The following is a 27,883-nucleotide window of genomic DNA, read 5'->3' on the forward strand; positions in this document are numbered from 1 at the left end:
TTATGAAGAAGGAAACTGCACCCATTTTCAGACAGATGTTACGGTGCGAATATAAGGTTTTGTTTCTCTAGGATAAACACGCTTCTGAGTAGGAAGGGAGCATATTTAACTACATATATATTGCATACATACACACATATATACATATACTTATGTATATGTACATATATACAGTACTGGGCAAGCAGATAGGAGAGAGATTTGAAAAATGAGGGGCTGAGAATATGGCCTGATGGGTAGAGTGCTTGCCTCGTATACATGAAGCCCTGGATTCGATTCCTCAGTACCACATATATAGAAAAAGCCAGGAGTGGCATTGTGGCTTAAGTAGTAGAGTGCTAGCCTTGAGCAAAAAGAAGCCAGGGACAGTGCTCAGGCCTTGAGTCCAAGCCCCTTGACTGGCAAAAAAAAAAAAAAAAAAAAAAAAGGAAGGAAGGAAAGGGAAGGGAAGGAAAGAGAGAAAGAAAGAAGGAAAGGAAAGTGGGATTAACACCTCCCAAAGCTAATAAACCAATCACTAAATTGGCAAAGGAGTTAAGGAGAGACTTCTCAGAAGAAGAGGTGAAAATGGCAAAGAAACATGAGGAAATGCTCATCATTCTTGGCCATCAAAGAGATGCAAATCAAAACAACTCTGAGATTCCTTCTAGCCCCAGTTAGATTAGCCAACATTGTGAGTTTGAACAACAACACATGTTGGCAAGGATGGGGGGGGGGGGGGTAAGAAACCCTACTGCACCGTTGGTGGGAGTGTAAACTAGTACATCCACTCTGGACATCAGTCCTGGGGAAGAAAGGGAGGAAGGAAGGAAGGGAGGGAGGAAGGAAGGAAGGAAGGAGGAAAGTAGGGAGGGAGGGAGGGACAGGAGGGAAAAAAACCCACACATTTACCAAACAACCATGTTATTTTGCATTTGTGTAAGTGATGTGCAGGAATTCCAGTTATTCTGAACTTAGCCATCACCTGCTTTTGTCAGTAGTTTTTAACTGCAGTCACTCTAATGATGTCATTGACTTTTTGTCCATTTTTGTGCAGGTCCTGGGCTTGAACTCAGGACCAGGACATGGTCCCTGAGCTTTTTACTTAAAGCTAGCACTCTACCAGTTAGTTGAAGAGAAGAGTCTCACAAACTTTCCTGCCTGGTTTGACTTCAAACTGAAATCCCCAAATCTCAGCCTCTTGAATAGCTAGGATTATAGGAGTGAGCCACCACGGTCTAGCTTTTCTTTTAATGGAAAAAAATTCCATAAAATGAAACATACAGATCTGAACTGTACCTTTTGTGAGTTTAGACAAAATGCTTTCTCCTGTGCAATGCAAATCCTATCAAGACATAAAACATCCACACCGCCCCCCAGGTCCCTCATGGGTGTTTTTTTTGTGCATTTATTTTTGACAAATGTATGTGCCCGTGTAACCATGGCTCAAATCAAGATGCAGAACATTTCCTCTCCTAAACAGTTTTCTTTCAGTTCCTGTGTGTGTGTGTGTGTGTGTGTGTGTGTGTGTGTGTGTGTGTGTGTGTGGTGTTGGTCCTAGGGCTTGAATTCAGGGCCTGGGCACTGTCCCTGAGTTTTTGTGCTGAAGGCTAGTTAGTGCCCTACCACTTGAGCCACATCTCCACTTGTGGCTTTTTGGTGGTTCACTGGAGATAAGAGTCTCAGTAGTGTTTCTGCTTGGGCTGGCTGTGAACCTCCATCCTCAGATCTCAGCCTCCCAAGTAGCTAGCCAGAGCCACCAGGGCCTGGCTGTTCTTTCATTTCTTGAAGTCAGCTTTTGTCTGCCCTGTCCACACCCAGCAGTCTTCCTTCCTTAAGCGTAAGTTGAGTTTTGCTCACTGTGGGGTTTAATATAAATGAAATCATGTGACATGTACAGTTTCCTGGCCAGCTTATTCTACACTTGCCCAGCATTTTGGATAGAAAATAGCAGAATTGCAAACATGAACATGAATAGCCTAATTAATGCAGGCTGAATGATTACATTGAAGATATGTCTCTGGTATACAGGTATTAGATGGGGTGTAGTGTGGTGTGTGGGTGTGTGCGCATGCATGCCAGACAAACAGAATCCTCTGTGCCAAAGTGTACAGAAAAACTTTGTGTGTGCTGGTACTGAGACTTGAACTTGAGGCTTTATGCTCCCACTTGGCTTTTTCCACTCAATGCTGGTGCTCTACCACGCGAGCCACAATTCTACTTCTGGCATTTTTTTGTTAACTGGAGATTAAGGTCTCTCAGATTTCTCTGGCTGAGCTGGATTTTTTTTTTTTTTTGGATCAGTTGTGGGGCTTGAACTCAAGGCCTATGTGCTGTCTCTGAGCCTCTTTGTGCTCAAGACTAGTGCTCTAGCACTTGAGCCACAGCGACACTTCCAATTTTGAGGGGGGAAGCGGTTAACTGGAGATAAGAGTCTCAGGGGAGACTTTTCTACCCAGGCTGGCTTCGAACACTGATCCTCAGATCTCAGTCTCTTGGGTAGCTAGGATTACAGGTGTGAACCACCAATGCCCAGCTGAAATGTAATATTTCCTCCTCCTCCTTCTTTTTTTCCTCCTCCTCCTCCTCCTCCTCCTTCTCCTTCTTTTCTTCTTCTTCTTCTTCTTCTTCTTCTTCTTCTTCTTCTTCTTCTTCTTCTTCTTCTTCTTCTTCCTCCTCCTCCTCCTCCTCCTTCTCCTCCTCCTTCTCCTCCTCCTCTTCCTCCTCCTCCTCCTTCCCCTCCTCCTCCTCCTCCTTCTCTTCTTCTTCTTGTTTTTGGTTTGAGACAGGAACTCAAACTCACCACTAATGATTTCACTCATTGGCTGGCCAAGGACCCAGGCCTCCCATTCCTACAATGTATTTCTTACTGTGGATTAAAACTGAGAGGATTGGGGAGCTACTGATTCAATGACCTTTAGTTTCTTTGCCTCCGGTCACTGGTCTTCCCTGCTAGCACCTCCCCACCCCCTGGCCCCTTGCTCTTTCCTTTGAGTGAGATCCCTCCTCCAAACTAGAGAACTCCTACTCATCTGTCAGGTGCCTTTTTGGTTAGCCCTTCTGGTAAAACACCTTTTCTGCCCTCAGGCTTCCATCCCCACACCACTGTCCCATCACGCTCCTCCATGACTTAATGTCACCTCTACCTTCCCTGTTCCTAGGATGAAACAGCCCATAATAGATATCAGTGAATACTAACTTCTTGAACCCACGGCCCTGAGGGTCCTGGGTGAGTAGGAAGGTTATAAATAAACCAGCCTGAGTATTTCCCAAGGCCCTCTGCCCCACTTGTTTTACTGTCCTGTGTAGCTGACCTTTTGTTTTGGTGGTGGTGGTAGTAGTGTTTGTGGTCATGAGACTTGAACTCAGGGCCTGGGTGCTGTCCCTGAGCGTCTTTTTGCTCAAGGCTGGTGCTCTACCACTTTGAGCCACAGCACCACTCATGTCTTCTGGTGGTTCCCTGGAGATAAGAGTCTCATGGACTTTCCTGCCCAGGCTGGCTGTGATCCCTGGTCCTCAGATCTCAGCCTCCTGAGTAGCTAGGGTGACAGGCATGAGCCACCTGTGCCTGGCAGGTCACCTGCTTTTGACAATCTATGCCTTTGGCTGAAATTAATTTATGATAAAACAGCTCTCTCTGTGGAAAAGAAAAAGAAAAAAAAGCAGGTGGGTTTGAAGGGACAAGCATGGGAGCAAGAGAAGGGAAGAGGAGAAGGGTGTAAATATGTTCAGCCATTTGGGTCCTCGGTGTTTTCCTTGAGGAGATAAACAAGTTCACACAGGATCAGTATTCATGTCGGTGTTGTTTAGAATGAGGAGAAACTGGAAAGAACCTCAATATCAGGAAGAGGTTGATGCAATACGCATTGTGTTTGTCAGGAACTGCAACGGAAATATCAGAGACAAGCAGCTTATAAACAAAAATGGACCAGGCGCCGGTGGCTGACACCTGTCATCCTAGCTAGTCAGGAGGCTGAGATCTGAGGATCGTGGTTCAAAGCCAACCCAGTCAGGAAAGACCATGAGACTCTGATCTCTAATAAACTAATCAGAAAAAGTGGGAAATGGCGTTGTGGCTCAAGTGGTAGAGCACGAACCAACCAGCCTTGAGCCAAAAAAAAAAAGTTAAGGGATAATGCCCCAGCTGGGGTTCAAGCCCTAGGACAGGCACAAAAAGAAAAAAACTTCATTCAACAGGACCATAAGTAGGGCTCTTTTCTCCCTCCCATGACATGGGGTCTACAGTCAGCCACAGCTAACCACCCTCACCTCACCGTCAGCTTCTCGGAGACATGTGGGCTTTTGCTTTGGGAAAGTTCTCCCCTCTGTCAAGCATTCTAGCTCCTGGGTTCCATTGTGTCACTGTAACAGAGCTAGGTTCCCAGCCACCCACAGCACTTGGAGCCTGAGATCTCTAGGATGGGGTTGCCATGACCGGCTTGAGCGTTGCCAAGGGAGACTGGGTGGGAGAATATTATGGGTATGTATATTATGGGTATCCTAGTCATTCTGCACAACACACACACACACACACACACACACACACACACACACACACACACACACACCACACATACTGTCTCCAAACAGTGCCATTGATGTTGCTGGTGGATGGAGCCAGCTTGTCTGTAGCCTGGTTTGTACTCTGGCTGGCGCCAGGCAAAAGCAACAGCATCATTCATTTTGCTGATCATTTTTCAATGTGGTCAGAGTTCAATGGACTCCCTCCATCTCCATGTCCTGGGGTGTCAGCAGGGGTGACCTGGAGCTGGGGGCCAGAGCCACCCAAAGGTACCCTGGCCCCCGCCCCTGGGCCTGGGTATCCTCCCCAACAGCTGGGCCTCAGCCATCATGCCCTCCCTCCCTCCCTCCCCTGTACCAGGTGGAATCTGTCTCCTTTGCAGCTCAGCCTTGAAACCAAGCCATGATTTTTGTACCATATTCTGTTGTTCAGAATATGAGTCCCTGAGGCCACGCCATGGCACAGGACACATTTCTGGTGACCCATGCCTGCCATGTCTGTACACACAGCAGTAAAGCAGAATGTGGAACGAAGGAAAATGGCTGTGAAGGACCTCTCTTCCTACACCCCCACCTCTGGTTCCTCAAATCTCTGCTCTTCCTCTCCCCTCTTCTCCCCTCTCCTCTGCTCTTCTCTCTTCTCCTCTCCTCTCTTCTCCCACCAAAAAGCTGGAAGTGAAGATGCCTCAAGTGGTAGAGTACCAGCCTTGAGTGAAAAAGCTCAGGTAAGAGTACTAGGCCCAGCCAGGTACCAGTGGCTCATGCCTGGAATCCTTGCTACTCAGGAGGCTGAGATCTGAGGATCAAGGTTTGAAGCCAGCTGGGGCAGGAGAGTCCATGAGACTCTTACCTCCAATGAACAACCAGAAAACTGGAAGTGGAGCTGTGGCTCAAAGTGGTAGAGTGCTACCTTAGGCAGAAAAGCTCAGAGACAGTGCACAGGCCCACCACTGACAAAAAAAAAAAAAATAGGCTGCAAGGCCCTGAGTTCAAGCCCTAATATCAGCACACACCAGAAAGAAAAGGCATGGAGGCATCCACCAGCCAGGAGCCAAGCCTCCCACACAGAGTCCTTTCTGGAAACTCAGAGCCAACCCCTACAGTTCCTTATGCTCAATTCGTCTATCAACCTGTGGCTGTTGCAAAAATGAAAATCAAGTCATTTTGTCAAAAACTCAAAGATTGGCTCAAAAAACAGTAAATAACCAGGCTCTGGTGGCTCATACCTGTAATCCTAGCTACTCAAGAGGGAGTTGCAGCCAACTTGGGCAGGAAAGTCCTTGAGGCTCTTATTTCCAAGGAACCACCAGAACATCAGAAGTGGTAGCGTGGCTCAAGTGGTAGAGCACCAGCCTTGAGCAAAAGAGCTCAGGGACAACACCCAGGCCCCATCACCACCATCACCGCCAAAATTAGTGCTGTGTTCTAATGTGGGCTGAGCTTATCATATACTGATGCAAGACTTGGGAACCCCCCTGGATGGAAGATAGAGGTTTTGTTATGTGGGGACCCCTCCCAACAGCTGGCAGAGTTAACCACAGATGAAGGCTGGCCCACAGAGCAACGCATGTCCAGTTCCCCTCTGCCTCAGGTCTCGGGACCACAAGCCTTGTGTGCTCTAATGTTGATTTTGACCTAACCTCAGACTTACAGGAATATTGCACAAAGTACATGAAGAATTCCTGTAACTCCTGTGTTCCCTGCCCCCCACCCTGCCCTTCCCAGATCCTGTCTGGTCAGAGCTGAACTCATCCTGCTTTCACAACTGTGCCAAAGGGGCTCAGATTTCACCCCTTTTCTAATGCAGATTTCCTGCCACTGAACACATGCCAAGTACTGTTCTGAGTGCTTCTTCATGGAACTCCCCCTTGAGATGTGTCCATTGTTAGCCCTGCTCCACAGACAAGGACACTGAGGGACAGAGGGCAGTCCACGACCCCAAAGTCACACAGCCAAGAAGGAGCAAGCGTGATCGGGCAGATTAGGAGCATTGGTGGCAAGTGAGTAAGAAAAGAGATGATTTTTAAAGACTCATCAGATAACAGGGTGGGGCCAGTTGGGGCTCAGGAGAGAGTTCAGATGGGAGTTCTCATTTACCCAGGAATGTGAAGCAGAGATTGGCTGGCTTCCTCAGCTGACACTGGACAGAAACTCAGAAATTTCAGGGTTGAATTGTTCGTGTGTGTGTGTGTGTGTGTGTGTGTGTGTGTGTGTAGTAGGGTTTGGAGAGTTCTCACCAGGTGCAAGCTTCTGAACCCTTCTGGACCTCCATACAGCCCAGCCCTGGGCACACCTTGGCAGTGCCTGGCACATGTGGGCCCTGGTGACTTGGTGGTGAATGAGCCAGGTTTTCCACACTCTCGCTGCCTTTCCTCACCAGCTGCCAGCGCTGCCTCCTGCCCAGGCCCCTTCTTCCCACAGTACTCTTCTTTTTTTCCAAATCCTTTTTAGGGGTCTCCTTGGCCCATTTTCTCAGGGCAGCCTCTCCTGTGCTTCTGTCCCAATGGCCTAAGATTCTCTCTCTCTCTCTCTCTCTCTCTCTCTCTCTCTCTCTCTCTCTCTCTCTCTCTCTCTCTCTCTTCTTAGGGGCTCTTGTCATCTGAAGTGTGTGCATGCATGAGTGTGTGTGTGTGTGTGTGTGTGTGTGTGTTTTCCTACCAAAAAGCTTCCCTGGTGTCTAGTGGCTGGTGGTCTATGGAGCCTCAGTTCCAACCTGCCTCAGTTTTCCCATGTGTAAAGTGGGTGACATTCCCCATGTCCTAGGCCTGGCCTAGGACGAGGGGCACCCTGAAGCCTGATGGCTGGGAGCAGTGGCATTAAGGGTGTCAGGGACTCCAGGGGCACAGCCCTCCCAGGCCGGATGGCCAGCACCCCTCTGCAGGAAGTGGGGTGACGCCTCAGGATTGCCTTGGAGGGAGGGGGACCACCCTGGAAGAGGCCCTGTACTCAGGTCACACCTGAGCCAGCCCAGGGCCAGATAGCTGGGAGGGGTACAGGGATGTATGCAAATGAAGGGGCGGGCCGCATGTGCGAACGACCAGGTGGGGCGTGGCATGCAAATCAAAGCCACCAGGGCGGGGCATGTCGGCAGAGGGAAAGAGCTAGCACAAGCAAATGTACTGGCGCCAAGGCGGCTGCGCATGCAAATAAGCGGGCTAGAGGGCGTGGCCGGCTGTAGAGACCGGGGCTGTCTCGGGGGCGTGGCCTGCGGCCGGAGGGCGGGGCCCGCGGCAAGAAAGCCCCCGCGCTGGGCCCGCTCAGGCTCAGGTCCATCGCGGGCGGATGGGGCCGCGTCCCTCAGGTAGATTGGCGGGGCGGGGCGGGTCGTCGTGGGCTGTTCGCCCCGGTCTCGTGGCTGGAAGCCGCGGAGGTCTCGGGGTCCCCAGGCCGAGGGCAGGGTGACTCGGGACCACTCGCGATCGCCCGGGCCGGTGCGGGTCGTGGACCTGCGCCGTCGCGGGCTGGGCCGGGCCGGGGCCGCGGGGGTCCTGGCGAAGCTGTCACTCCGCGGCCGGGGAGGACGCGTGGGGAGCCGGGGCCGAGGCCCGGGACGCCCCGGTGCGGCACGGCCGAGCTGCTGGCCGAGACCGGGCCGCGGAGCCGGGGCGCCCCGGGAAGGCGGCCGCCCCCTCGCGCCCGCGGAACCGCCCCGATCCCCGGGTTCTCCCCGGGATTTTCCGACGACGCCGCCGCCCAGTCTCCTTCCCGCGTTGAGCGGCAGGAAGCTCGAGCACCCGATATTCTAGCGTCGGGGCTCCTGAGAGCCGGGCGGGCCCTAGGGCCGGGACCCCAGGCCGGCTCAGTGCCGCGCCCCCCCCCCCCACCGGCCTCAGTGTCCTTGAGGGCAGGTAGTCCTTGAGGACCCCAGTATTGCTGGGGTCACCCGTGCCTATCCTAAATTCCCATGGGGAAACTGAGGCCGGGGTATGGCCATCCAGGGAGGCCCACAAAGTAAGGCGATTCTAGAGTCTCCCCAAGGCCTAGGACTGAGCCTGGCAATCCACGAGCACAGGTGTGGAAACTAAGGCACGGACTGGAGGCGGCTGCTGGGGCGAGGCCGGGATGGGCGCTGGGGAGCCTCGGGAATGGCAGAGGGGGCTCGCCGGCTGTGGGAGGCCTTGGGGGTTTGCTGAGAGAGCAGAGCCGGGCACCCAGGGCCGCACTGAGACGCTCGGGCTCGCCCAGCACAGAGGCAGAGGTGGGGTGCACGGGCCGGAGGATGGGGAGCCACGCCAGGTCCAGGCAGGACCCAGTGACCCAGGGTTTGTGCAGCACCCCGTGGTGTGACTCATTGACTGCCCGGTCTTGCACACACAGTGTGCTTCCTGGGCCCCAGCCGCTGGCCCCTGCTTCCAGAGCCCTGGGGTATGCTGAGGGTGGGGTAAGGAGGGGGGGTCATTGCTTGCATTTCCAAAATGGAATTTGAGGTGTTTTTTTTTAATGTTGATTGGTCAGTTTGTAGTGATGATACTAGGTTTTGAACTCAGAACCTCAACTTGCTGGACAGGTGCTCTGCCCTGGAGCCACCCCTACCTGCATCCTCCTTTCCCTTTAATTGCTTTCCTTATTTTTCAGTTAGGGCCTCCTGGGTGTTGCCTAGGCTAGCCTTGGATGGAGATCCTCCTGTCTCTGCCCCTCATGCAGCTAGGATAACAGGCACACTACTCAGCTGGGCTGGTTGGTTGAGAGGGAGTCTCACCAACATTTTGTGCATGACAGTGAAATTCCAGTCGTCTCCACTTGGCCTGTGGAGGAGACCCACATTGTTCAGGGGAGGACCCTGAGGCTGGGAGGGTTCAGGGGTGCACAGGAGGGACCTCAGCCCTGAGCCATGGCTTCTGGCCCTGCATTGCTTGTTTGGGTGTCCTATACCCCCAGGTTCTTTCTGCCATCTTCATGATAGCTGTCTCCCCCTCTCCCCTCCCCCTCCCGCCAAGCCAGGCAGGTTAGGGGGTGGCTCCAGGGGAAACTGAGGCTCCAGGTGGAGTTTCGAGAGATTGTTCCAACCCAGGGATGTGAATCTTGCCTGTTGAACCCCAGTTCTGAGCTCTTGACTTGGGGAGGAGAGATTACAGAGAATGTGACTGCTTGGTTGGAAATGAGGGAGTCTCGTTTGTCCCCAAGAATCATTTTGGAGAACTTGGGGTGGCCTGAGGTTTTCCTAGAGTCACCAGAGTATGTGTGTGTGTGTGCCCGCGTGTGCCAGCGCAAACGCACACGCACATGCACATGCGCTCTGACTCTTTCAAAAGAGGAAATGAAACTTCTCAGGGGAGTGGAGCCACTGGGGCGCTGAGCCGGGTGCCCTTGCAGCAATCGGAGCTTCAGCCTCCAGCCTCCTACCATCTGGCCTTCTGGCCTTCTGGGCAGGTCCAGAAGTGTTCAGAAGCTGCTCCAGCTCCAGCTTAGCAGCTCTCAATGGAGGGTGAACTTCCTGAGATTTAGCCAAAGCAGCATTCCTGATCTTCCTTTTCTGTCTCTTGGAGGAAGCAGCCATCTCTCCCCACTTTGGCTGGATGTTTCGCAGGCTTATATCACTATGGTGCGTTCAGGTGTGTCTCTGACCGAGGGAATTTGGGGAGTCCAGTGTGTTTCCAGCCTTCATTCACTGGCCAGAGTTCCCCATGTTGCCTCTCTCAAAGCCTTCCTGGTCAGATGGAAGGAGAGCTTCGCCACCTTTGGTGTGGAGTTTACACCTCTGTTCATATAATCATACTCAGGGATGGCGTTCATAGTTCTGCATCAGTCAAAACCATGAAGCAGGGGGCTGGGGATATAGCCTAGTGGCAAGAGTGCCTGCCTGGGATACACGAGGCCCTAGGTTCGATTCCCCAGCACCACATATACAGAAAACGGCCAGAAGCGGCGCTGTGGCTCAAGTGGCAGAGTGCTAGCCTTGAGCGGGAAGAAGCCAGGGACAGTGCTCAGGCCCTGGGTCCAAGGCCCAGGACTGGCCAAAAAAAAAAAAAAAAACATGAAGCAGAAGCAAACTGTGGCTTCCAGGCTGAGATTTCTGGCTTGAGGCTCACAAATGTTTCAGTCTTGTTTTCCAATAAATGGATTTCAGGTGAAATGACTATGATTTTTCCTTTTGGATACTGCTTTGGTACCTATCCTGTAAGTCTTGATACTGTTGTTCACTGCTAGATAAATCGTGCAGTTTTCCCTTGGTTTTTCAAGAGTTGTTGAAAGAGTGTTGAGGTGCTTTAAAAATATTTCACAATGGATATAACTTAATTAAGGTGATGAGGTTTTTTGCCAGTCCAGGGGCTTGAACTCAGGGACTAGGCACTGTCCCTGAGCTTCTTTTGCTCAAGGCCAGCACTCTACCTCTTGAGCCACAGCACTACTTCCAGCCTTTTCTGCTTATGTGGTGCTGAGAAATCAAACTCAGGGCTTCGTGCATCCTAGGCAAGCACTCTACCACTAAGCCACATTCCCAGCCCCATTTTTTGTCGTGTGTGTGTTGGTCCTGGGGCCTGAACTCAGAAGCTGAGCACTGTCCTTTAGATTTTTTTGCGCAAGGCTGGCTCTCTACCACTTTTATTTTGTCAGTTGTGGAGCTTAAACGCAGGGCCTGGGCTCTGTTCCTGAGTTCTCTTCAGCTCACTTTGCTACCACTTTGAACTGCAGCACCACTTCCAGTTTTCTGGTGGTTAATTGGGGGTAAGGATCCCACTGATCTTGCTGCCCAGGCTGACTTTGAACTGTGATCCTCAGATCTCAGCCATCTGAATAGCCAACTTCTCTACCACTTTTAATACGTAGATGGCTTCAATTCTGCCTTTTTTTTTATATCCTGTGGTCTTCATTTGCGTTTTTCTTGATTAATTTCAAGTTATTTCATTCCTTTGTTTGTCCCTAAAATTATAAGACTTTGCTTTGACCATAGTCCACTCAGTCTACACTGCTCTCTAAGGTCACTGAGCAAGACAGGGTCCCGATATGGGCCCCGACTTCTTCATTCATGCAGTCAGCAGATGACCCACCGATGTCCATCTGGGTTTTATGACTATCAGTGTGATCATTGGGTCAGGGAGCGTGGCTCAGTGGTGTAAATAAATCTGCAGAGCTCTAGATGGTGAGAGTGGCAGGTGCAAAGGCCCTGAGGCAGAAAAGATGACTGCCCCTAGGGACCTTTGGGTCTGGGGAGGGAGGAGGCCATTTGTGAGTTGGGAGCCCGGCTGAGGAAGGAGTGAGGTTGGACCAGGAAGGCCGTAGGAAGGTGAGGAAACAGCTCAGGGAGTGAGTGGGGCGGTGTGTGACAAGTCTGGGCTCTGTGGGGCAGGGTGGGAGGGGGCAGTAGGGCTGGCAGGACTTCTGGAATCTTCTCTGGCTGAACCGCGGGAGTCAGGTGATGAGGGCCCACCTGCTGCTCTCCTGGTCACCATGGTGACCAGGGTGGGCCAAGGGCTGCTCTCACTTTCTAGAAGAGCAGGAGGTTCTGAGAGGTTGAGAGGACATCAGCTGACTGGGGCGAGGCCAGCTGGGGACCAAGTGAGGCAGCAGCCCCACCCGCGCCCCCATCTACAGACAGGGCAGGGCCTGGCGCCTTATCTGTGCCGCATGCTGCTGGCTCTGATGCCAAGGGTCAAAGTCTGAGGCAGGCAGCTGCTGAGCCGGCTTCCTGCCTCTGTTGTGCCAGCCTCTGCACCAACAGCCCCAGTCAGAGGCCTGGGTTTTAATCCCAGCCATATCGATGTCAGGCTGTGCACCCCCAGGCAGCTTTCTGAAACTCTCTGGGCCTCTGTTTCTTCCTGGAGCGAGGCGGATGCTGGCTGCATCTATAAGTCTCACCCCCTCCCCCATGGGTGTCAGAGTTGAGAAAACTCCACACACTCCTAGGTAGACCCAGGCCAGAGGGGCACACAGGGGCCCAGGATGTGGGCCACAGGGAGCTGTGATGGTCAGAAACAACCCAATTGTAATCCACAACCAGGCTCCGGCTTCGGGCCCCAGACTGATCCCAGCGCAGACCCTGGACCCTGGCCAATGTTTGCCCAGTAGCCGGGAGTGGAACATTCCAGACTCCTCAGGCATCCACATGCAGCTGGGGCCAGCTGTGCCTCCCCCAGGGCCTGGTCTGCAGGGGTCCAGCTGTGGTTTTGGACAATAAGTAGATGCCCCCTGCCGCAGTGTCCACAGCAGGACAAGTGCTGGGCACAGGAAGCCCGGGGGTGGGGGTGGGGGGCTGCCCTGCGGTCCTCGGGCTCCAGCCCCCACCTTCGGGGGTCTAGAATCCTCTAAAGATGAGGTCAGCTTCTGGGGTCTGCCGAGTGACCCCTCAGGACCCTGGTGCTCACCATTCCATCCCCATACCTTGGCCGGTCCTTGGGCACTGCCTCCACGAGCCCCTGGGCACCTCTCCCCGCAGGCCTGCCCTAGCTTTTTGTGTGTTGGGTGATGCTGGGGTTTGAACTCAGGGCCTTGTGGTGGCCGGGTGGGTGCCCTTTGCCCCGTTGCTTTTGTCTGCCTTGGACTGAGATCCTCTGCCACTGCCCCTGCCCCGCCCCCCCCAGCAGCCGGGGTCACAGGCCAGGCCTGTCGGGGTGAGCAGGTGGGGCCGGGACAGGCATGTGGGCTCGCTTCTGGGGAACGCAGCTGGGCGCTACGTTTTTCTGGGCACCGGCCAGCCCGGCCCAGCCGTCCTGCAGGCGAGCCACAGGAAGGGCAGATCGCCATGAGGACCGGACAGCGGCACGGCTCTGCTCCAAGCTGCCCTCCCCACCCCCCCCGGCCCCCACGGCTGCCACCCTGCCAGCTTGACAGTCACCACTCACCCCCACTCCCCAAGTGAGGGCAGGGAGTGGCTGGAGAATGTCAGGAAATGACCTTCCATCCACTTCCCACTGTCTGGGGGTTCCGTGGAGACAAGAGCCCAGGCTCCCCCACCCTGGCTGCCTTTGAATCCTCTGCTCTCAGCCTTCTGAGTAGCCGGGAATACAGGCGACAGCCATGGGCCCCGGCTTCTTGGTCTGGAGATGTAGAGAAGTGGGGAATGTGTGTGCAGTCAGGTCTTTCATCTTTGCTACCTGCACCCCGAAATCAAGTAACCACTGGTGCTCCAACCGCGCTGCTGAGGTTAGAGATGTGAGAAGTACCGGACAGAAGTGACCGCTGAGATCTGAACCCGGGGCGGACTGGGGACGCACAACCTGGCCACTGGGCTCCACAGCTAGCAGGAGGCCAGGTGGGCTTGAATGCGCCCCTTTCTCTCCGCAGGCGCCTTTGAGTCTCCCCATGGGGCAGCTGCGTGCTGCGGCGCTGTTCCCCGTGACCTGCCTGGTCCTGGCTTGGGTCGCGGGCTCTGGTAAGTCACCACCTGGCAGTCACCCACTGACCACGGATGCCATGCCAAGGTCCTGGGGCCGATCCGGAAACCAGGCGTTAATCCTCTGCCTGGTGGTAGCTGCCCTGCAGTGGGGGGTGGGGGTGGGGCCGCGGCCCGGGGCTGCGGCCCAAGGGGCACCGTCTTCACGGGTCCAGGTTGAAATCCGGAATTGTGAACTGGAAAGGAAGTGGTGACCAGAAGGGAAGGCCCAGGGTGGTGCCCCAGGCTTGGAGCAGCAGCGTGGGGTGGGGCTGGGGGGCGGCCCGGGCAGGGGATCATCCAGGAGCTGGGGTTCAGAGGGCTCTGCGGAGCCGGCTCTGCTTCGTGTGTGTGTGTGTGCGCTCCTGCGTGTGTGCATAACTGTGCATATATGTTGTGTGTGTGTGCGCTCTCCAGCACTGGGCCCTCGCCCCCCTCCAGGCTGGCTGCACACCTGCCTTGCCACCACTCAGGTCCCCCCCCCCGTCCCCCACAGGGTGCCTCAACATCCTGTACCCACCCACCTGCTTCTCCGATTACCTCCGTGTGTCCACCTGCGAGTGGAGTCTGGACCGTCCTCTCAACTGCACGGCTGAGCTGCGCCTGGCCTACTGGATCAACTTGGAGTTCTTTGAGTAAGCGGGTGACGGGCACAGGCCCTGGCAGTGAGCCCGACCCTCGGCCCACCGCACGGGGCTCACACGTGGTCCGCACGGAGGGGTGTATGGTGGCCACCCAGCTGCCCCTCAGGCCAGTGGGGGAGGGACCTATGGCCAGGATGCTGGACCACACCAGCCACTCCCAACCTTTATGGTCCTCTGCACACGGAGGTCAGGGAGGACCCAGGAAGCTCCTGCCTTGCTGGCTTCTCCTCACCAGCATTTACCTTAAAAGGGGTGGTGGTACGGTGGCTCATGCCTGTAATCCCAGCTACGGGGAGGCGACTTGCAGGTGACTGCAAGTTGGGGCCAGCCTAGACAAAGAGCCAGCCGGTTCCCCCATTCCAACCAACGAGCCCGTGTGGCAGTGAGCCCTGTAGTCTCAGTCACACCAGAGAACATAGATAGGAGAGTCGTGTGTGACATGCAAAAAGACTAAATCCATAGAGGCGAGACCCATCTAGAAATCAAGGCGGGGGGCAGGCCCCTCCTCAGCCCCTCTCTGTCCGCAGAAACCAGACCTGTGTCCCGGACAATGTGGCTGAATCCGTGTGTGTGTGCCACATGTCCACCGAGGACCTGTACGTCTATGACAGCTACCAGCTGGACCTGTGGGCCGGGCAGCGGCTGCTATGGGGGGGCGCCTTCACCCCCAGCCAGCACGGTGAGCCCCATGAGCTAGCTCCACGTTTATTGCCTGTTGTTTTCTGCAGTCCTGTGGGTTGAACCCAGGGCCTGATGCTTGTAAGGGCGGGTGCTGCGCCCCCTGAGCTGGACCCCTGCCCACCCAGGGTGGCAGGAGAGGAAGGGCGACGTGTACAGCTGGAGTGACGGGGTCTCTCCACGTAGCCAGTAAATCCATTCGCCCAGAGAGGGCAGGCAACCAGCCTGAGGCCACACAGCAGCGGAGCCCAAGACAGATACGAACTTTGAGACAAAAGACTTTTGCATTTATGTACTGATGTTTAGCGGACTTGCTGTACACAGGGCCTCATGGATATGATATTTAATGTTTCCTAAAATGTACACCAGCCACCCCAGGCACGCAGGGCTCTCACCTGGCATCCCAGCTACTCAGGAGGCTGGGAGCTGAGGATTGTGGTTCAAAGCCAGCCTGGGCCAGAAAAGTCTGTGAGACTTTGATCTCTAAGTAACAAAAAGCCAGAAGTGGAGCTGTGACTTAAGTGGTTGAGCACCAGCCTTGAGAATAAAAGCCCAGAGAAACAAATAGTCATGAAATAGTAGTGGGGGCCGGCTGTGGCTTGGGGTGTGGTTGCCCGCCCCCTCCTGGCACAGGGAGAAGCCTGGGTATGATTCTGTCGTGTCTCTATGCCTGTGTTTCTGGAGACCTCATGGAACATTCTGGAAGCCTGTGGGGCACAGGCCAGGCGGGATGCGGGGTCCCCTCCACTGGGGTGACAGCTTCTCCCCACAGTGAAGCCCATGGCCCCTGAGAACCTGACAGTGCGGGCCAGCTCCTCCCACTCCTGGGTCCTAGCGTGGAGCAATCCCTACCCTTCTGAAAACTTCCTGTACAACAAGCTCACCTACCTGGTCAACGTCTCCCAAAAGGACGACCCAGCGCAGGTGAGCGGCTGGGGCTCGGGCTGCCCTGGGGCCGGGGATGACCCACCCAGGGAAGTCCTGCCTCTTGTCTAGCTCCCTTTCCAGTGTTAGCGTCAGTTAGCTTCCCCGGCTGTGGCAAAATGCCTGACACACACAGCTCAGAGGAAGATTTGTGTGTGCTCCCGGGCCCTTGCACTCGGTCGGGGTGTCCCCTGTGGCGTGGCCAGGGCTCCGGGTGGAGCTGCTCCTCTGTCGTGACTGGCCCAGAAGATCTGGGGCCAGAATCCTTCCGGGGCACAACCCCAGTGCTGGAAGTCCCGCCCCGCCCTGTGCCACCGCAGGCCCAACACTGGGAACAGGGCACTCTGGGAAAGCTGGAGATGCAAATTAGCCTCCAGCTGATGAGCCCCGCCCCGTGAACAACAACAAACCTGGAAAGGGCGGCACCTCATCTGACTTTGGTACGAAAGTTAGTGAGACCCCATCTCAACCCACAAGCCAGATAGAACTCTGCCTGGAACCCCAGCAGGGAAGGAGGCCTGGGCACGAGGATCTCCCGCTGAGGCCAAACAGCACCCAACGCAAACAAGTAGAAAGGCTGGACCAAGGGGTGGAGCGCCTGGTCAGCCAGGGTGAGGCTCTGAGTTCACACTCCAGTGCCACCCAAAAGGAAAGGAGGAGGAGAGTGCACAGGCAGCCCGACCCCCCAGCCCGCTGTGGGAGGCCCCCCAGCATCTCCAGACAGCCCGGGGCCACGGCTGGCACACAGACACACCTCTCCTCCACCAGTTCCAGATCTACAATGTCACCTACACGGGGCCCGTCCTCCGCCTGGTGGCCAGCGCCCTGAAACCCGGGCTCTCCTACAGCGCGCGGGTGAGGGCCCGGGCCAGCATCCTGCTCAGCACCTGGAGCGAGTGGAGCCCCAGCGTCATATGGAACAACCGTGAGTACCAGAGGACCCCAAGCCCACACAGTCCCTGAACCCCACTCTTTCTCTGCAGTCAGATGCCACCTCTGTCGGCACCTCTGAGGCCATAGGTTCTGTCATGAGAGTAGGAGAATCCCCGAGAACATGGTGTGGTAGCACACATCTGTAATCCCAGCCACCTTGGGAGGAATAAAGAAGAGAAAAAAACTCACAAGCCTATCCAAAAAAAGCGGTGGCTGGGGACCTGGCTCAAGTGGTAGAGTCTGAGTGGAAGGCCCTGAGTTCAAACCCCTATACTGCAAAGAGTAAAAATGAAAAGGACAGCCTGGCACCTGTGGCTCACACCTGTCATCCTAGCTACTCAGGAGGCTGAGGTCTGAGGATCACAGTTCAAATCCAGCCCTGGCAGGAAGGTCTGTGGAACTCTCATCCATAGTGAACACCAGAAAACTGGGAGTGGCACTGTGGCTCAGTGTGGTAGAGCACTAGCCTTGAGTACAAAAGTTCAAGGACATTGCCCAGACCCTGAGTTCAAGTCCCAGGACTGGCACGGAGTGGGTGGCGGGATGGCATGGTGGCAGGATGGCCTGTTGTGCATAGTCTGTCCAAAAGGTCCTGTGACCTGTGAGGTGCAGCCTTCGTACCCCCAAAGTAGAGCCGAGGTCTTGGGACACAGAGAGGGTGGTGGGCTTGTCTGGGGCTCTGGGTGGCCTTGAGCTCACAGCTTAGACCTCTGAGCTCTGGGAATGCACCCCATTCCAGCTCTGCCGTGAGGGGACTCCGTGGGGGAGGGGAAGGCGAGGCCAGCAGGCAGTGGGCGCCCATCCCCGATGCCCAGCTGGGCCCTGGGCGGCTCAGGCCTCTCCTTTCCCTGAAGACTCCCAGCTGTCCCTGGAGCAGCAGCTGCCCCTGGGCATGGCCATCACCTGCCTCCTCATCCTGTTCGTCTGCCTGGCCGGCTACCTTGGTGTCACCAGGTGAGTCCTGGCTGGGCCCCGCGCATTAACTGAGCAGCTACTACACCTCTGGTGTGGGTTAGCGATGGGGACAAGGCTGATAGTACCCCATGCTGGGCCCCCGGTAACTAGAATGCTTTGTGACAGAGATTCAGGCTCAGTACCCTGGTGTAGGGAGGTGACTGACGTTGCAGGGTGCTGTGCTGAGTACCCTGGTACAGGGGACCGATGTTCCAGGGTACTGTGGCTGCCCCTAGTTGGGTTGGGCATAAAGCGGCATTGGCATCCACAGATCTGTGCTGCCTGCCGTGGTCACAGGGCAGTGAGCGGGCGTGGCCTGAGGCTAACGTGGCCCTTTAATGACCGTACAGGGTTAAGAAGCTGTGGTGGGACCAGATCCCCAGCCCTGCCCGCAGCTCCGTGCTGGCCGTCGTCATCCGGGACTCGCAGGTAGGCCTGTGCCTGGAGACCTGGCCTGGGGCCAAGCTTGGGTGGCTTGTCTGGGGGCGTGGCTTGTCGGGTGCTAAGCCATGATCTGGGGCATATGCCCACCATCCAGGCTGCAGGGAGGCCTCATGGCCACTGCTGCTGTTTCCTCCAGGACTGGGTCCCCAGGGCTGGCTCTCGGCTCTGGTCGTGTCTAGGTCAGGCCTGGGGGGACATACCAGCTGGCATATTGTGCTAGTGTCTCCCCAGTGTGTTGAAGTCGGTAGAGACAGTGCCCCAAAAGTCCAGGTGAGCTTATTATGTATGGTTAGTTGTTGCTATGTGACAAACAGCCCCATGGGGTTCAAATGCCCATCATTCCCCAAGGCTGGGTTAGGTTAAAACTGAGAGGAAGGCAGGGCGCCAGCGGCTCACGCCTTCATGCCAGCTACTCAGGAGGCGGAGATCTGAGGATCGCAGTCCAAAGCCAGAGCAGTGAGACTCCTATCTCCAACTAGCGTCTAGAAAAACGGAAGTGGCAGGGTGGCTCAAGTGGTAGAGGGCTAGCAAGCCCCACGACCGACAACAGCAACAAAGAGGGAGGAACTCAAAGTCCTTGGGCCCGCGCTGCCATGGGCTGTTGGGTCCTCGGCCACCCACCCGTGGTCTCACAGCTATCTCTGTTCAGGTGTCTCTGTGGGAGAAATCGGCGCCGGGGCAGGAAGCAGCTGAGCGCCCGTAGGTATCCAGGCCCGGGGGGTGCCCCCTGTGACTTGGGGAGGGGGCACCCCACCTTGACCATGGGCACACTGCCTTCTCTTCTGGGCTTTGCGGGAGGGGGGGAATGGGGGGAAGGAGGCGCATTGGGCAGGTGCTGGGCACAGCTCAGGGATAGTGCCGGGGCCCTGAGTTCAAGTCCCAAGACTAGGAAAGCAACTACAACAAAAAACCCCACTACCCTGGGGTGGGATCTGTGCAGTGGGATGGGTTTGTGTTGTTTGTGGGGGGCTGGCTCTGGAAACCCCAAAGACAGGAAGGTCCTGCCCTCAAGAAGGTCCCCATCTACAAACAAACCACACTTCTCGATTGTTGGTTGTGAATGGGGAACGGTCCCCCTGCCGCACAGAGCTGTCGGTGCCAGGCGATTTCACGCAGAGTCCTGAAGGATCAAGGGGAGTTGGGGTGATTTCTCTGTTTATTTTGGAGAGCCGCAGCTTACCACCCCCCTCCCCGACTTTTGCAGCCACTGGAAGACTTGTCTGGCCAAGCTCCTGCCCTGCCTGCTGGAGCCCGGCATGAATATGAACCCGAGTGTTCCCCGGGGTTCAGGCCGCGGGCCACGCCCCACCAGGCTGGCATGGTCCCCCATGGAGATGCACAGGAGGGTCCTGTGTCCCGAGAGCACCAGCGTGGTGCGCTGCGTGGAGCTGTGCGAGGCCCCGGCCCTGCGCGGGGAGGCGGAGGCGGAGGAGGAGGAGGAGGCCAGGGACCCACGGCCGGCTCAGGCCAGCGCAGACGCCTTCCCCGAGGACATGGTGGCCCGGCTGGCCGAGAGTCTGTTCCTGGACATGCTGGGGGCTGAGGACAGGGGTTCGGCGGCTGCAGGGCGCCCCCTGCCCACGGGCAGCGTGGCCGTTCCCGGCCCCCCCGCCGGCCAGGCCCTCACCCCCGTGCCCTTGGTCGTGGCCGACAACCCAGCCTACCGCAGCTTCAGCGACTGCTGCCAGCCATCGGCGGGGCCCGGGGCTGCCCAGCCAGGGGTGCAGGTGGCTGCAGGCCCTGAGCAAGGGAACCCCGCGGACCCTGGGCCCCCCCAGACTGAGCCGGAGAGCTGGGAGCAGATTCTCCGGCAGCGAGTTCTGCAGATGGCGGCGGCCATCGACACGGGCTACCGGGACTTCACCCAGGCCGTGGAGCAGGGGGCCCGGGGTCTGGGCGCAGACGGCGGGGGGTACAAGGCCCTCTCGGGGGTCCCCGCCCTCGATGCCGCCTGCACGCCTGGGGCCTGCAGTGTAGGTGGAGGCTACAAACCCTTCCAGAGCCTGAGCAGTTGTCCTGGGGCCCCCGCGTCCCCGCTCACCTTCGCACTGGACGTGGAGCCCCCCCAGGGCACCCAAGTTGCACTTGTCCCCCACCCGGCCTGCCTGGGCCCGGGCAAGCACGGGCAGAAGCCCCCCGCGGCCCCCGGGTTCCCCCTGGATGACCTGGGCAGCGGCATCGTGTACTCGGCACTCACCTGCCACCTGTGCGGCCGCCTGAAGCAGCGCTGCAGCCCCACGGAGCACGGCCAGGGCACTGGGGCCGCCCGGCCCTGCTGTGACTGCTGCTCCGGGGACCCCGCCTCACCCCCAGGGAGCCCCCCGCCCCCCTCGGGCACGCCTGAGGACGGGAAGGCCCTGCTGGCCCACAGCGGCTCCCCGTGCATGGGGGTGGCCTAGTTCCTGCCTTCATCACTCAGGACACAGGTGAGGCCCCCAGGGGGGCTTTCAAGATCCAGAAGCTGTGCCCCTTCCCCAGCATTGGCCTGGCCCACCAAACCCCTCCCCCCCCGGGAAAGGGTGCTCTGGGGGCATACAGGGGAAAGGCAGAGGCAGGGGAAGCAGGGCTGGCCTGCGCCCAGGGCCGCACAGGCAGCCTGGAATTGTGCCACAACGAGGCCCGAGTTGCTGGGCTCGGCTGGGCCTGCCCCCCCCTCCCCCGGCCGAGAGAGCGGCGAGGCAGATGGCAGACAGAATGGGCTGGCACCTGAATGAGGCCGGGAGCCGGGATTAGGCAGGACGATGCCTGTGTGTGCCTGTCTCCACCAAATTGGAGCAGGGCTTGGTGGCAGTTTGTATGAATAAAGATTCTTTATCTCGGGGCTGGGGATATGGCCTAGTGGCAAGAGTGCCTGCCTCGGATACACGAGGCCCTAGGTTCGATTCCCCAGCACCACATATACAGAAAACGGCCAGAAGCGGCGCTGTGGCTCAAGTGGCAGAGTGCTAGCCTTGAGCTGGAAGAAGCCAGGGACAGTGCTCAGGCCCTGAGTCCAAGGCCCACGACTGGCCAAAAAAAGAAAAAAAAAAAAAAAAAAAGATTCTTTATCTCTTTCCTCTCCTTAAACAAGCACGCTGCCAGGTGGAGGTCTCGGGGCTCATGAAGTAACCCCCCCCCCCACCTCCTTAAGAGGAGCCAGGGCACAGGGTGCAGTCTGCAAACCATGGGCTCTCTAGCAAAGATTCAAGGAGAGGGGCCAGTGGCTTGTGCCTGTGATCCTGGCTACTGAGGAGACTGAGGTCCTGAGGATCACAGTTCAAAGCCAGTGTAGGCAGAACAGGCTGTGAGACTCTATCTCCATTGAGCCAGCAAAACTCTGGCTTGGCGGCATGGTGTAAATTGGTTGAGTGGCCCAGCACACCATGTGAGGAGGGAGAGGCCCTGAGTTCAAGCCCTGGTGCTGTCACAGAGAGAAAGCAGCCGAGGAGGCCTTCATGGATGCCTGGTGCTTGTTACCACACATTGCCAAGTCCTGCCAGGGGGAGCCGGGCCTTGGTGGCTGTCTCCAGCGGTATCAGTACCATCCTAGCTCCTGGGGAGAGCGGGCTATGGAACAGAGGCACGCAAGATGGCCTGCTACACTTCACCGAGGTCACAGACACCAATGGCTGCTAAGAAAGAAAGGACAGACTCGGAAGTGCCCACATGGTGCTCATGGAAGTGTTAGGGGAGGGGACATTGGAGCAGAACCCTCAGCGGCTAGAAGCAGCCAGAGTCAACTGGAGAAGAAAAGCGGGCTGAGAGTGGAGCATGTGCAGTGGCCCTAAGGCATGAGGAATAAGGCATATTCACAATCCACAGAGATCAGCTTTAGAAAAACGAGCCAGGGCCAGACACTGCTGGCTCGCACCTGTCATCCTAGCTATTCAAAAGGCTGGGACCGGAGGATCATGGCTCAAAACCAGTGTAGGGCAGCAAAGCCCGTGAGACTTACATCTGATTAATCACAGAAAAAGCTGGAGTGTAGCAGTAGCTCAAGTGGTAGAGTACTAGGCTTGAGCAAAAGGGGCTTAGGGACAGAGCCCAGGTCCAGAGTTCAAGCCTCAGGACAGGCAAAAGAAAGGAAGGAGGGGAAAGAAAAAGTAAGCCAGGGACAGAGGTAGATTAGACCCATACTTGATGAAGACAAGAGACTTGAATCCATCTCAGTCCCACCCACTGGGAAGCCTTGTTCAAGAGAAACCAGTCTCTTCCCTAATCTCCCCAATCACAGAAGCCAGGGAGGGGCAATGGTGTCACTGGAAGTACCCCTCTAGTAGGGGTCCCTCACACCTTATAGTAGAGGCCTAAAGTTCCACGTGACAACAGTTACCATCCTGGCTGCTCTAATTTCCATCCTGAATTAGTGACTCACTAGGAATGAGCCAATTCATATCGGGAAATAGGTGGGTGCCAGAAACTTCCTGAAAGGATGTTTTCAAAACCTCCTTAAACTGCACAGCAGCTCTTGCTTATGTAACCCCAGTACTTGGAAAGCTGAGGCAGGAAGATTATTAGTGCAAGACCAGCCTGGGGTCTTAAAAAAAAAAATTCTGGGGTCTTAAAAAAAAAAAATCCCGGGCTGGGGATATAGCCTAGTGGCAAGAGTGCCTGCCTCGGATACACGAGGCCCTAGGTTCGATTCCCCAGCACCACATATACAGAAAACGGCCAGAAGCGGCGCTGTGGCTCAAGTGGCAGAGTGCTAGCCTTGAGCGGGAAGAAGCCAGGGACAGTGCTCAGGCCCTGAGTCCAAGGCCCAGGACTGGCCAAAAAAAAAATCCCAGGGCTGGGAATATGGTCTAGTGGTAAAGTACTCGCCTCATATACATGAAGCCCTGGGTTCAATTCCTCAGCACCACATATATATGGTGGTGTGGCTCAAGTGGTAGAGTGCTAGCCTTGAGCAAAAACAAGAAGCCAAGGACAGTGCTCAGGCCGAGTTCAAGCCCCAGGACTGGCAAAAAAAAAAATCCCCTTAAAAGTCTAGTTCTTGGGGCTGGGGACATGGCTTAGTAGTAGAGTGCTTGCCTAGCATGCATGAAGCCCTGGGTTTGTCTCCTCCCCTCCCCTGGGAACACAGAGGTAGGATGAAGTGTCCAGCCTCCTTGGCCTCTCACCTTAGAGGCTCAGGTTCAGCTTGATTTCCAGAAAGTACAGGTCATAGCAGGAAAGATGCCCACAGGATGTTGGACTGTTGGGGAGGTGGGATAATGGGATGGTGTATATGACCAGAAGTGCATTATATATGTATAAAAATGGCCTGACAGAAGTCCACTGAGAGCAGTTGAAATGAGGCGGGGGGAGGGCTAGGGCTCAGGACAGAGTAACACAGATGGTGAATTTGGTGAGAGTGCGTTTACATACATTTATGCAAGAAAGCGTCATAAAACCCCGCTGTATGATTCATTTCCTGCTAATAAAAACGTAAAACAATAAGGCAGCTTGCCCCCAGAACACACACACACACACACACACACACACACACACACACACCAATAAAGTCAGTCCCAGCCTGTCAGTTGAGGCGGCAGCTGCTGAGAGTTCCCCTTTAAGTGGAACTCCTTCACACTTACAGGACTCGAGTCCGGAAATGGTTAACGTGTAGGCAGTACTGCTGTCTCCGATTAGAGAGAGGAAAACTCTGGAAAGTGAAAAGGAAAAGGAGCGCCTTGGAGCTTGCTTGCTTCCCCACCCCGGCCCGGGCCTCGGCCCGGCCCCGCCCCTGCTGGCCCTAGGCCCCAGGGCGACTGGGTGGTGGGGGGAGATGCTGCTAGCGGGAGTTTCCCAGCAGCCCCCGCGGCGCTGGACCACACAGACCCGCAGCGACCTGTGCCCTGGAGAGGCCCGGCCGGCTCTGGGGGCTCCAGCGCTAATGTTGAGGCCCCTCCCCCCAAATTCTGGGCCTTTCAGCCCGGCCTTTGCAGACCCGCGCCTCCCCTCCCCCACCCCACCCCATCCCGGGTGGCGGATGCTCCTGACTTCGGTCGTCTTATTAAAGCAGAAGCCTGCTGCGCTCCTGCTTCCCACGAGCACTGGGGAAATGTGGAGGGATGGGGGGGGGAGTGAGGGGGGACGCGGAGGGGGGTCGGGGGGAAGGACGCGGGGGTGAGGGACGCGGAGGGGCGGGAGGGGGGGGGTGGAGACGCCGAGCCCCTCTTTCCCGGAACCCTCCGCCGCGCCCGTCGTGGGCGGCTCCCCGGCGGGCGCCCCCGCGTCGGGCTGGAGAGCCTTTATGACAGCCGCTTCCCACGGAGGTTATTCATTCAAGGCGCGCGAGAGGAAAACAACACCCGCCGCCCACCCTGAGAACCCAGCGCGCGGCTCCCCAGGGGGAGGGGCTGGCGGGCCTCCCCGCAGCCAGGACCTCTCCCCCGCCCTTCCCCGCCCCAGCCGCGGGCCGACCCCTTGCGCCCCTGGGCCCCAGTCTGCACTGGTTGCAAGAGAGAGAGAAGCCCCGGGTCCCCGTGGTTTTGGGGGAGCCTGGGGCTTGATGGCTGGCAACAGGTGGCCACCGTGCCGCCCAGGGTCAGAGCGAAGCCCAGGTGCGTTCCCTGGTCCCCGGTGCCCCCTGGCGGCTCGTACCCGCCTCACGCCGGTCTCTGCCCCCCCCCCCCCGGGGCTTCAGATCCAGCCCAGCACACTCAATTAGGAGCCCCCCACCCACCGGATGCCCACTCCTCACCATCCCTGCTCTCCCACATACCCCAACCTCCAGCAATAGGCATCGGGCGTTCTCTGGGTCTGGCTGTGTGATGCCGGGCCAGCCGGCAACCTCTCTGTGCTGGGTAGCATGAAGCTCTGTCGCTGTGGTGAGAATTAAATATGTGAATTCATGCCTGAGCCTGGGATAGGCACCGTGTAGTGTTAACACACCGGGTGTTTACTAACCTCATTCATGGGACACTGGCCCTGCACCTGGACCACAGGGCTGGGGAGGGAATAAATCACGCCTCAAGGAATAAATGACATCCTCCATGGAAGGTTAACTTCGTTGTATGAAGGGCAACTGAACAGCAGAAATGCAAGACAAAAAGGGTCCCAGTGGCCTCATCCAACATTTATTTCTGCATGGTTACATGCAGAATATTTGCCTTTTTTTTTGTACTTGGGATGGAACCCATGACCTTTGCACCTGTCAGGTAAGCGCTGTATTAACTGAGCTGTACCACTGGGCCCTTGGTGACTTCATAACCATATTTCTTTCACCATTCATACTTGACTGTCAGGGCTGGGAATACGGCCTAGTGGCAAGAGTGCTTGCCTCATATAAGTGAAGCCCTGAGTTCCATTCCTCAGCACCACATATATAGAAAAGGCCAGAAGTGGTGCTGTGGCTCAAGTGGCAGAGTGCTAGCCTTGAGCAAAAAGAAGCCAGGGACTGGCAAAAAGAAAAAAAAATAGTAGTCATACTTGACCATCAGCATCTGTATGGGTATGGGTTCTCAGATGCCAACAGCTAATCAGATCCACAAATATTCAAGTCCCCTCTATGGAATCCCTTGTTCTGTGCAAGTAAACTCTCGCCAGTGACTCACAATACCCAATACAGTGTAAGGTGTGCTCACACAGAATGACAAGAAAAAATGCCCTTACAGGTTCAGTACTACAGATAAAATGGTGGTACTGGTGGTAGTGCTGGTGATGGTGGTGTCTGTGTTCTGGGCCTGGGCACTGTCTCACAGCTTCATTTTTTGTTCAGAGCTTCATTTTTTGCTCAGTGCTTGCATTCTACCACACAAGCCACAGCTCTACTCTTTTGGCTGGTTAACTGGATGAGGGTCTCAAGGACTTCCCTCCCCAGGTTGGCTTTTTTTTTTTTTTTTGGCCAGTCCTGGGGCTTGGACTCAGGGCCTGAGCACTGTCCCTGGCTTCTTTTTGCTCAAGGCTAGCACTCTGCCACTTGAGCCACAGCGCCTCTTCTGGCTGTTTTCTGTATATGTGGTGCTGGGGAATCGAACCCAGGGCCTCATGCATATGAGGCAAGCACTCTTGCCACTAGGCCATATCCCCAGCCCCCAGGTTGGCTTTGAACCACGATCCTCAGATCTCAGCCTCCTGAGTAGCTAGGATGACAAGCCTGAGCCCCCAGTGCCTGCAGATACATTTTTCAAAATGTCCTCTGATCCACAATCTGTTGATTCCCAGGGTTTGTGTGGAACAAGAGCACACCTGTATTTGCATGTGTTTGTGCTCACTGCCATTCCCCTTTCTCCTCTCCTCCGATGCTCAGCCACCACCCCTGCCCTGTCTAGCTGAGCTTGGGGTGCAATGTCCAGGCCCATTTCCCGACAGATGGTTCCCCTTTGGGCCTACGGGAAGGCACAGCTGGGTTTTGGTTTCACTGTGCACTTTCAGGTTCCCTTTTTTTTTTTTTTTTTTTTGGCCAGTCCTGGGCCTTGGACTCGGCCTGAGCACTGTCCCTGGCTTCTTTTTGCTCAAGGCTAGCACTCTGCTACTTGAGCCATAGCGCCACTTCTGGCCATTTTCTGTATATGTGGTGCTGGGGAATCGAACACAGGGCTTCATGTATACGTGGCAAGCACTCTTGTCACTAGGCCGTATCCCCAGCCCTCAGGTTCCCTCTTGATTACCATAAAGGATGCTGGCTTTCCATCTGTGAAAACAATTATAGTTACATAAAATGAGCCTACACGAGGAGCACAGGGCTGGAAAGGCAGAACTGGCAGGCACCACGTCCATGGGAAACCATGACCTCTCCTCTCTTGAACACCAGGACCTGCCCCCCTTTCCCAGGGCCATCCAGCCTGCTCCCCCCTTCTCCCCGAGGCTCCGGGTCCTCCCCAAAGGGCCCTGTGCTTCTTCCACCCAGGCAGACCTCCGCTTCCTCCACTCCTCCTGAGGACAGCACCTTTGTCCTTGGGGATTGGGGGAGACAATAGGGCACCTGGCTTTGAATGGATCCCATTCTCAGCTCTCCAGAGCACTGGACACAGGCTCAGCCAATCAGAGCACACCTTCCCCAGCCTGCCTACTGATTGGTTCCAGAATGGTGTGACTAAAACTGACCAATAAGAGCTTTTCCTTGTTCCTCTTGGAATCATTGGAATCAGCTTGGGACTTATTCAGCTTGCTGGAAGCCAGAAGACCTCGAAAGTGGAGCTTCTCCACCCGAAGGAGCCATGTGGCACCTTGATTCATCCATGCCTGAGACTGCCGGTTGAAAACAGTGACGTAATTAACTCACTTTTTAAAACCAGCCTGGCCAGACACCGATGGCTCACACCTGTAATCCTAGCTACTGTGGAAGCTGAGATCTAAATTCAAACCAGCCCAAGGCAGGGGAGTCTGGGAGACTCTTGACTCCAAAAAACTTACAGAAAGTCAAAAGTGGCACTGTGGTTCAAGTGTTAGAGCACTAGCCTTGAGCAAAAAGTTCAGAGATGGCACCCAGGCCCTGAGTTCAAGGCCCAGGATACACACACACACACACACACACACACACACACACACACACACACACAACTAACCCAGTGGGTTTTAGTATACATAGCAT

General features: G+C 55.9%; 1 protein-coding gene across 1 annotated transcript; it reads left to right on the forward strand.

Annotated features, from left to right (window-relative positions):
- The first annotated feature begins 7,761 nt into the window (after positions 1 to 7,761).
- Positions 7,762 to 21,208, forward strand: Il4r (interleukin 4 receptor). The gene is made up of 10 exons (XM_048333312.1): positions 7,762 to 7,801; positions 13,723 to 13,810; positions 14,307 to 14,445; positions 14,982 to 15,133; positions 15,905 to 16,056; positions 16,825 to 16,981; positions 17,844 to 17,943; positions 18,294 to 18,372; positions 19,037 to 19,086; positions 19,592 to 21,208. The coding sequence occupies exons 2-10, from the start codon at positions 13,741 to 13,743 to the stop codon at positions 20,784 to 20,786; spliced, it is 2,094 nt and encodes a 697-aa protein (XP_048189269.1). The 5' UTR covers positions 7,762 to 7,801; positions 13,723 to 13,740; the 3' UTR covers positions 20,787 to 21,208.
- Positions 21,209 to 27,883: the final 6,675 nt, after the last annotated feature.

Source organism: Perognathus longimembris, chromosome 23 (assembly GCF_023159225.1).
Source record: "Perognathus longimembris pacificus isolate PPM17 chromosome 23, ASM2315922v1, whole genome shotgun sequence".
Taxonomy (NCBI): domain Eukaryota; kingdom Metazoa; phylum Chordata; class Mammalia; order Rodentia; family Heteromyidae; genus Perognathus; species Perognathus longimembris.